This window comes from Girardinichthys multiradiatus, chromosome 22 (genome assembly GCF_021462225.1).
Source record: "Girardinichthys multiradiatus isolate DD_20200921_A chromosome 22, DD_fGirMul_XY1, whole genome shotgun sequence".
Lineage (NCBI taxonomy): Eukaryota > Metazoa > Chordata > Actinopteri > Cyprinodontiformes > Goodeidae > Girardinichthys > Girardinichthys multiradiatus.
Window position 1 is genome coordinate 24,301,728 of NC_061814.1, and position 10,020 is coordinate 24,311,747.

Sequence of the window (10,020 nt, forward strand, 5' to 3'; positions counted from 1 at the left end):
TACAAAACAGCATCTCCATTGCACTTCGTTGCTTGTTCACTGTATTTGCTTTGGGTCAATCAGTGGATGAGCACGACTACTTTCATGAGTCAAAACATTTTACATTTATTAGTATAAAAAACATACAGTGACTTGTAAAGGTATTGCTGCCTTTTAAACATTCTCACACTTTGTCACTTTACAGCCATAAACTTAAGTTTTTTTACTGGAATTTTATGTAAAAGTGGAACATTTGTGAAAAGTATTTTTTTATAAAAATCGGAAACACCTCTTTTGTGATACCCCAAAATAAAACAGTGAAACCAATGGCCTTCAGAACTAACCTAAATGGTAAATCGAGTCCACCACAGGTTAAATACAGCTCTTCCTAGAAGGCCTTACATTACACAATTTCTGCCATGAAACATAGTGGCAGCAACATTATACTGTGAGGTTGTGTTTCTTTAGCAAAAAATAGAAGTTGATGGTAAAATGGATAGAGCAGAATACAGGTCTATCCTGAAGAAAACCTGTTACAGACAGCAAAAGGTTAAACTGGAATAGAGGTTCACCTCCAGGACAGATCACATTCATCCTTAGGATGGCCAAGTGAAAATCCAGACCTAAATACAACATACAAATTTCAGAATACGGTGTTCACAAACACCCTCAATCCAATTTGACCAAGTTGGAGCTATTTTGCAAAGAAGAACAGGCAGAAATGTTATTGTTTAGACCTGCAAAGCTGCAAAGGTTTGAAGTTGTTATTGTAGAGAAAGAATCCACAGAACACCTCGGGAAATCATTCCTTAAACTTGTACATGTTTTTTTGATTTTAGACTGCATCCTTACAGACACCTGCTGTGCTTCCTTAAAGCAAGAAAAACCGGCATCACACGCATTTTGTCATCTGCAGCGGCTGCATTATCATCGGGACACCAACGCACAAAGGCTTGTTGTGCAGCTAGCTGAGAGCTTTATTGTTGCGACGGGGCAAATGCGCATTAAGCGCTACGGTTTGTGCGGTTATGTTCATTAAAACATTCCTTCGCGGATTGGGGCGACCGACAGAGCGAGTGAGGGAGAGAGGGCGGGTGGGGGCTTTACATAATAAATTGCATGGTTTTCACGTGAAATGCCTCTTTAGAACCTGACCCTGTACTCTGTACAGTCATACTAAGGCACACCGTTAAACGAGCGCACTAAGCGGAGCGTCAAATCGTTGCCAGGATGGTCACATCGTATCCTTTACCAGAGGGTTTCTCCGAGTTTGATGTGTTCTCGTTGGGATCTTGTCTGCTGGTGGAGGGTGAGTGTGTTCTCTGTGAATCCATCCAGATATCAGGAGGGTTGTGCCCGCGGTGCACCACGTTAACCTACGGCAGGACCTGTCACCTCACCGACACTGATCCCGTAGTTCAGCGTGTTGTTTCTGTCATTTATAAACGTTCCTCTGGTGGTGTGCAAACAAACAAACAGATGCAATCATCTGACTTGTCACTGTGCTTGCCTGTGTCGTAATAATCGACGCTGTGCGCACTGGCTTTTATCCTGAAGACTGTAAACATATCTTTTCTGCTGTGCCAAAGGTCTGCTGGGCTTCTTTCTAAATGCGGTTACAATCGTGGCTTTCCTCAAAGTGAGAGAGCTGAGAACCCCCAGCAATTTCCTGGTGTTCAGTTTAGCCATGGCTGACATCGGCATCTCCATGAACGCAACCATCGCAGCTTTCTCCAGCTTTCTGAGGTGAGTTATGTAAACATAATTTTCATAATTGCAAGGGTTGGGCCTCTTGGGGCTACATGTAAAGTGCACTACTTGCAAGAGTGCACTGTATATATATATATATACACACATTGTAGAAAATGTCCAAAATGTGCCCAATTAGGCATTTCCCTCCCAGGGGCCATGTGACGTGTTAGTGTTACAAGGTCTCAGGAGTGAATGGGGAGCAGGCGTGTTAAAGACCATCCACCTCACACTGCATCAAATTGGTCTGCATGGCTGTCATCCAGAGAAGGAAGCCTCTTCTTAAGATGATGCACAAGAAAGCACACAAGCAGTTTGCTGAAGGCAAGCAAACTAAGGACATGGATTACTGGAACCATGTCCTGTGGTCCGATGACACCAATATAAACTTATTTGGTTGAGACAGTGTCAAGCAAATGTGTCTAGCATGGTGGTGGAAGTGTCATGGTTTGGGGCTGCATGACTGCTGCTGGCTGTGAGGAGCTACAGTTCATTGACCATGAATGCTAACATTTACTGTGACATACTGAACTCTGTGATCATCTGTGGGGCGTCTTCCAACAGAAAGTGGAGGAGCACAAGGTCTTTAGCATCCACCAGCTCCGAGGGGTCGTGAAGCTCTAGTCTCTTCTAGTCCATGCCCAAGAAAGTTAAGGCAGTGCAGGAAAATAATGGTGGCCACCCAAACTATTAATACTTCAGGCAGAGCTTGGTCAATTTCACTTAGGGGTGTACTCACTTTTGTTGCAAGCAGTTTGGACATTAATGTTTGAGTGTTGAGTTAAGTGGACAGCAAATTTACACTTACATAAGCTGTAAACTGGCCTCTTTACAATGTATCAAAGTGTCATATAATATATATATATATATATATATATATATATATATAGATATAGATGTGTGTGTGTGTGTGTGTGTGTGTGTGTTCAGTAAGTATTTTATCTGTTCAGTTGTTTTGTAAATAAAATGATGGTCAGTATAATTTAAAGTTCTTGACAAGAATAAAATATTTTTTCATGTCAACTGAAAACAAATAATTGAAAACTAATGTCAATTAATTCAAAATGTATAATATATTATACCATGTTTACTTATACGAGATGAGGCGTAGCGGAGCAGCAGGGTGGACAAATAGCAAGGCCATTAAGAGACCTAAAAACAAATGAAAGAACTTTAAAATTGATGCTGAAATAAATAGGCTGCCAGTGCAAAGAGGCTTTTGTTTTTTTCTACCTGTTAAAATTGTGCCACTGCATTTTGGACCAGTTGAAAACATGACAGAGTGACCTGACTAATTCCTGTTAAGAGATTATTGGATTATTACACTGGTTTTTTGTGCTTAGAAAGATTGGATAGGTTTAATCTTAGAAAGAGAAGGTGTGCATCAGGTGATTTTAGTATAACAAACCTGTATCTAGGAAGTCTAATTGCCTGCTAAAATGACAACATTAAGGAAAACAAACAAGCAACTCAGAGAAAGTATCACTGAAATGAATAAATCAGGAGATGGGTAAAGAAAGATTTCCAACACACTGGACGTCCCCTGAGTTCTGTTAAATCTATCATTGAGAAATGGAAGGATTATCACTAAATCTCACTAGAACTGTTAGTGCTTACAAAGTGATTGACCAGGCAAGCAGAACGATGATGAGCAACGCTGCCAAGACACCTACAACTACCCTGTAGGAGTTAAAATGTTCAGTAGCTCAGATGGGTAGACCCCAGATAAAGCTTAACTTAATCAAAGCAATACCTCAGCTAGTGTCCAAGGAGGAGATGAGGTTAAAAACAGAAACACTGGGCCAGGTGTAGCTTCCATGAATACAAGAATACAGTCTAGATTTAGCAAGTTTTTATATTGAAATGTTCTGCTTCTTTGTCCCAAAGCATAAAAAAATATTCAAAAATGTGTTTACAAATTGAATAAAGATTTTATGATTTTTAAATTGTGTTTTAAAGAAGAAGAATCCCATCCCTGTCCAGACCACTTTAAGTGTCTGGATTGTAAACTAGAGATTATCAAATCCAATCTTGATGCCTTAAAAACAATTTTTCTTGATGCCCTCCTGTTTAAAATGTACTGAAAGCTCTCTGTAAGTCTGACATGCCCCAAGCCAAGGACCACCAATATTTACAGTGTAGCTGCACGGCAATTTAAAACACCAAACCTGACATGTGCCCCTGTAAGACTTTCTCAAGTCTGTCTCAATCAACATCAGTTTCAGTAATGTGAGATCAAGAAAATATACCTATGGGGCACATCTTCCTTCTGTGAATTACAGATCTATATAACCTCAAACCCTCACCTTCTTCATGCAGGTACTGGCCTTACGGCTCAGAAGGGTGCCAGACTCATGGCTTTCAGGGCTTCATGACAGCTCTTGCCAGCCTTCACTTTATAGCAGCTATCGCTTGGGACAGATATCATCAATACTGCACGAGTAAGTTGACACCAAGAGGTAATGATAGGTGTCAAAACCTCATCCATTGTTTTTAATTTGATGCACTGATTCAAACAGAACCTTAAATGTCTCACATTGCTTGGATCACCATGATGAAATGGCAGCAGAGTTCAGTTGTCATAACTAATACAGGTCTACCAGATTGGAGCTTCACCAATGAGACAAACTACCTCGCGCTTTTCTTGAATGTGATATTCTTAATTGTGAAAACAAAAGAGGGGTTGAGCAACATCTTTTTACCTATGTCAGTTAGTGAAACTGGTATAACCATTGTCTCTCAGAAAAGTAGCCATTCATAAAACAAAATTTAATTGCTCAAATCTCAAAGCACGCACACATGTTAGAGGTACATAAAACAGACAAGCTGAATCTTTCTCTTCCCAGGGACAAAGCTGCAGTGGAGCAGTGCCATCTCTCTGGCTGCATTTGTCTGGATGTTCGCCGCCTTCTGGGCAGCCATGCCCCTCATCGGCTGGGGAGAGTATGATTACGAGCCTCTCAGGACTTGCTGCACACTGGATTACAGCAAAGGAGACAGGTGACGCCTCTCAATGCTCAGAAGAGAAATTTACGTTTATATTTCTTTAAATGAGTTCTTCACTGAAAAGTCTCAGTTCACAATATGGTGGCATTTCTCGTTGTCCAGGTTAAAAAAATATAGCAAAGTTTGCATCTAGAATGTATTTTTGACGTAGGAGAACGTACTGCATTTTAATGATATATACATCGAGATAAACTTCTGGTTCCATACGTGAAAAGAGTGAAATAAATTAATAAACTGGATATTAGTAATAGTATAAATACACCAAAAGTGTATTAAAATGTATTACCGCACAGAAGTCTTTATTTCACAGCCTAACTTTTATTCTTCTTTCAACAGGAACTATGTTTCATACTTGATCCCTATGAGCATTTTCAACATGGGCATTCAGGTGTTTGTTGTACTGTCCTCCTACCAGTCCATTGCACAGAAATTCAAAAAGACTGGAAACCCCAGGGTAAGTAATGTAATAAAACATGATCCACCTGCTTTATTAGAACAGGGAGTCTTTTGTGAGAATTTCATATGCTCTGCAAGAGAAGGGATGGGATCATACACCCAGAGATTTCAGATTTAAAGGGGTAGCTCAGGATTTTAGAAGTTAGATTCTGTCAAAGGTTATTAGTTGCAAATGTAGTTTACCTATGTAATGTACTAATGGGTAGATAACTCAAAATTACTAGGTACTGGAGGCTAAAGATAGCAGCTGGTGTCAGAAGCACTAATATCAAAGTGGATTTATACCATCTTCTACCATCCAACATCATAGATGTTTATGCAAATCTTATTTTATGAACCCTTAAAATGTTGTCATATTTGCGTTAGGCTTTTCACACAGAAGTTGATAGTTATTTGCAAAAATAGAGGTAGGTGCACCATTACTAACCTTTCTGTGCAAAACCTGTGCTCAGAACATAACATTTATGGCATTTCTGATCAGAGTAACTTCCTGAAAAAAAGTAAGACAGTTTAGAAATACATTTTAAAAAGAGCATTTTCTTAAACCACTTTGATATTTTGTTTTTTTACACAATTTTAAACTCATACTAAATGGTTTAACATGTTCCATTCTCAGTACATGTTTCACACAGGAAGATCATGGGTGGTGCCCCACCTCCTACTTCTATTTCCCTTATAAATTATCATCAGCTTCTGTGTAAATAAATGTCCAATGCAAATGTGTTGATGATATCAAGGCTTATCAAATAACATTAGCATAAACCGTTATGATGTTCTTGAGATTGGTCTTGATCTCTCTCGGACTAGCTATTAGCTTCAGGTCCAACTAATTTGGAAATAATACTAAATGAAGAAGAATGTTATCTACTCCAGGTAAAACATTACTTCCAAATTCGAAAACTATCTCTTTAACTTGGCATCAGCACAGACATTAAGGTTTTATTCAGTGAAGAAAGAGTATGAAAATTAAATCCAACTGACTCTTGCAAGTTATGTAACAATAGCAACTGCTAAGTAAATGTCCACAAAAATGCACTCAAGAGCATGCGTCTGTCTGCTCTGAAGTCAATCCTCGAGAACAATAATTTTCCTCACATGGATGCTATTCAGATATACTAAAGAGACTATAACAGGTATGCACACTGTGGCATCTATAGGTTGTTGCCCCAGGGGGGAGATCAGGGCTTCATTGACCCAAACATCTCTGTATAGGAGGTTATAGGAGAGCAATGTACTGAGAACAAAAACGATTGCTCCAACCAAAACAGTGTTGCACTATAACATCAGAAGTTTCATCACACAATGCTGTATATTGTAAGTTAACTTGTAAAAAAGGCTTAGATCACATAGAGCTCAGCAAGTCCATACATGTCTCTCAATCATCTAGGCAAAAAGAGAAACTTGTTTTGTGCAGCCAAATTTTGTTTAAAATCACTGAACTCGATTAACGTATCATGTTTTAGGATTTTACACTGTTTGGAAACATTTTTACCATCCATAAGGCAAAAAGCATAGTAATGCATGTATAAAGTGTAATAACATCTGCTTTTACCCTAAGATTACAACAACCTGTACTCATTGCCTTTCAATTTCCTAGCTTTGTTATATTGATCTTAACATATACTCTGGCTCTCTCAGACATTATTCTGGGCATGTGATTTGCCTGCAAGCAGGAAAATCTCATGATGAATGGTATTTCTGTCTACATCCCCCACCCCCCTTATACCAGAAGGCTAACAAATCATTCTTGAACTGAAGGTCAATTTTTATGTTTTTGTTACTATTGATCTGCAGTTTAACCCCAACACTCCTCTGAAGACTTTACTATTCTGCTGGGGCCCCTATGGTGTCCTGGCTTTCTATGCTGCTGTGGAGAATGCAACCCTAGTTTCACCAAAGCTGAGGATGGTAAGGGCTGGTAGAACAGTAAGTAGTGTAGAAGTGCATAAATATATGACCTTTGATATGACCTACGTTTTGTGCTGCAATGAGATGTACTCGCACTATAGACTTTTAATCTGAAAGATCATAACCATAACCCTGGGATCTGCAACCTTTTTGCCATTTTTACCCTTTAGTCCAATAAAACTAGTTTAGAGTCACAAAAGCTTCATGGCCTTTTGAAAAAAGACAACTTATAATTTTTGATAAATATCTGCAATAGGAAATTTGTTGTAATTTTTTAAAAACCACAATGTTATCTCTACTCTTAGATTTTAAAATAAAGAAAAATATAAAACCTTTGCAAAAAGATGATGGAAACATTTTCTTGTATAGGATGTTGATATATGTAGTACATGAAAAAGCACGTAGATTTCAACCTAAGGACAAGAAACATAGATCCAAATATAACTGGTACTTTTACTGTCATTCTGTTGTGGAATTTCAATGCAATTATTCTACGAAAAAACTGAAACACAGCTAAAAACATTTAAAACATTAGTTTGTTCCAATGTTATTAAGAGCCATGTGGAAGGTCCAAAGAGCCACTTGCAGCTTCAGAGCTGCAGGTTGTAGACCCTGCCCTAACCTGTGGAATTTGAGTGCATACATTCTTTCTGCACCAAGTATTTCTTTATCTAAAACATCTATACAATCCAAGCAATTTGATTTTTTTTTTACATATGTACAACAAATCAACACATGACATCTATTGAGCTCTGATATTCATGTTGTGTTTGTCCACACAGATCGCTCCTATCCTGGCTAAGACCTCACCCACCTTTAATCCTCTTCTGTACGCTTTGGGAAATGAGAACTACAGAGGAGGCATTTGGCGCCTTCTAACAGGGGAAAAGATTGATGTGCCTCAAACTGATAATAAGTGCAAATAAACGCCTTACTGATGTAGATGTTTCTGTCTGTGAGTCTGTACTGTAAAATGTGTTCCAAGCACTGTGAACCGTTGCTCCCCATCTCCTCTGCCATTGTGTTTCTGTAGAGCTGGAAATATATTACAAAAAATACTGTCATCATGCAATATGTTAACTTTTCTGCCACCCCATATAGAATACAGCAATATTGGATGTGTTTCATTTTGTATCATGTGATTTGTCATTTGTTCATTTTAGATTAATTTAACTTCTTCAAATAAGAATGAATTGCTTTCATTTTCAGCTCGTCCTATTTATTTTTTATACAAATTTCATCCAAATGTTCAAAATGTAGTTGTTGCAAGACAAAAATAAAAACAAAACATTTATGCAAAGCAAGTACAAGGTTATAAGTCACTTTATGCAAAACAGATTACCGACATTTATCAGTTTACACAAACAATATAAATAGCAATCATTTCACCACTATGTTTTTGCTAAATAGCAGGCCTTCTGGCTCCCTTCTTCATTTGCTAAATAAATTTTATCTTGACGTCAGCAGGCCAAAGGGCATTATTAATTGCCTGTGTCATTGAAACTCAAAAGCCACGAATGTTTCCTCCTGCTCTTTGATTGATCTCTGTATTCAGGGAAGAACTAAAATCATCCTCTAAACAAAACATCCATTTTTCAATGCACACACACATACACACACACACACACATACACACACATCCAGGAGAGGTCAGAGATTATTTAATGGCATTGGATTAACTGGAAAGGCTTCTCAGCTTGATGTTTGCATACTTATCATGAGGACAGGAGTCGGTCAGGCAATCAAATTTAATTTAAATAATTTATTATATTAGCTAGACCTGTGTACTCGTACACATTAGACCTAATGCCTGTTCTTTTGTGTTTCAATGTTCTCCAGTGTATCACACGGAAAATTACCACAAAGTTGACTATTTTGACTTTTAAATATCATGAAATAGAACTATATGTTTTTTTTCATTTTTGATTTGCAGTTTAAAATATTGTCCAACTGCAACATTAAACAACACACTGTGTTTACTGGTTATTACATAATCAAAATTCACACAGTAGGTTTTACAAACCAAGTATTCAGTTGTTTTAGATATACTGCATCATAAGGAATGTATTGTGTGTCTTTATATGTTAATGAACAAATAATAATATCTAAACTTTCATTTTTTTTTTTTATTCTATAAAAGTGATGCATATCTGCTGCTATTGATGGGTAGATATAAAAACATTGTCACTACTGAAGTGGAAGTAGATTTGCTCCAATAGTGTATGTTTGTGTGGTACACTGTGGGTTTCCAAAGTATGGTTTGAGGCCTTACTGTGGGTCATTAAGGACCAAGTTAGAGATCTTAAGAACAAAGGATAATAGTAGGATGAATGTTGTTTGTGAACATTGCTTCATTGTGCTCTTTTTAAGTGGCTTAGTGGTGTTTGTGTAATAAAGTGATACTAAGGGTTGCAAGCTTCTCTGACAGTGATTTTGTGAGGTGAAATCTTTTGAAACATTTTTCAAAACTAATACCTGTATTTCCCTGAAGTAAACATAAATATTTTTTATATAATCAAACTCTAAAAGCATAAGACTTATAAGTCAAAACCAAACTTCTTACTGAAAATCATATAAACATGTCAGAAAAGTAATTGTGATTTCATTCATGATGCAACGCTGGAAAAAGGTCAAACCAGTGATGTAAACGGAAGCAGGTCACAATGTTGCTTATGGTTCAGTAATATAAAAACCACAAAGGTTTACCTATAAAATATACAGGGGTTGGACAATGAAACTGAAACACCTGTCATTTTAGTGTGGGAGGTTTCATGACTAAATTGGACCAGCCTGGTAGCCAGTCTTCATTGATTGCACATTGCACCAGTAAGAGCAGAGTGTGAAGGTTCAATTAGGAGGGTAAGAGCACAGTTTTGCTCAAAATATTGAAATGCACTCAACATTATAGGTGACATACCAGAG

The 10,020-nt window shown here is 37.7% G+C and overlaps 1 protein-coding gene across 1 annotated transcript; it reads left to right on the forward strand.

The window, feature by feature from the left end:
- Positions 1-694: 694 nt before the first annotated feature.
- On the forward strand, positions 695-8,402 carry rgra (retinal G protein coupled receptor a). The gene is made up of 7 exons (XM_047350734.1): positions 695-1,288; positions 1,569-1,725; positions 4,048-4,169; positions 4,575-4,728; positions 5,071-5,188; positions 6,985-7,098; positions 7,881-8,402. Exons 1-7 carry the CDS (start codon positions 1,210-1,212, stop codon positions 8,022-8,024), a joined length of 888 nt encoding a protein of 295 aa, XP_047206690.1. The 5' UTR covers positions 695-1,209; the 3' UTR covers positions 8,025-8,402.
- Positions 8,403-10,020: the final 1,618 nt, after the last annotated feature.

Bases quoted from the DNA above. Each gene is read 5' to 3' on its own strand.
- rgra (XM_047350734.1), top strand. From the start codon at position 1,210: ATGGTCACATCGTATCCTTTACCAGAGGGTTTCTCCGAGTTTGATGTG. The intron at 4,170-4,574 runs GTAAGTTGACAC...TTCTCTTCCCAG, and splicing joins ATATCATCAATACTGCACGA to GGACAAAGCTGCAGTGGAGC. The intron at 5,189-6,984 runs GTAAGTAATGTA...ATTGATCTGCAG, and splicing joins AAAAGACTGGAAACCCCAGG to TTTAACCCCAACACTCCTCT.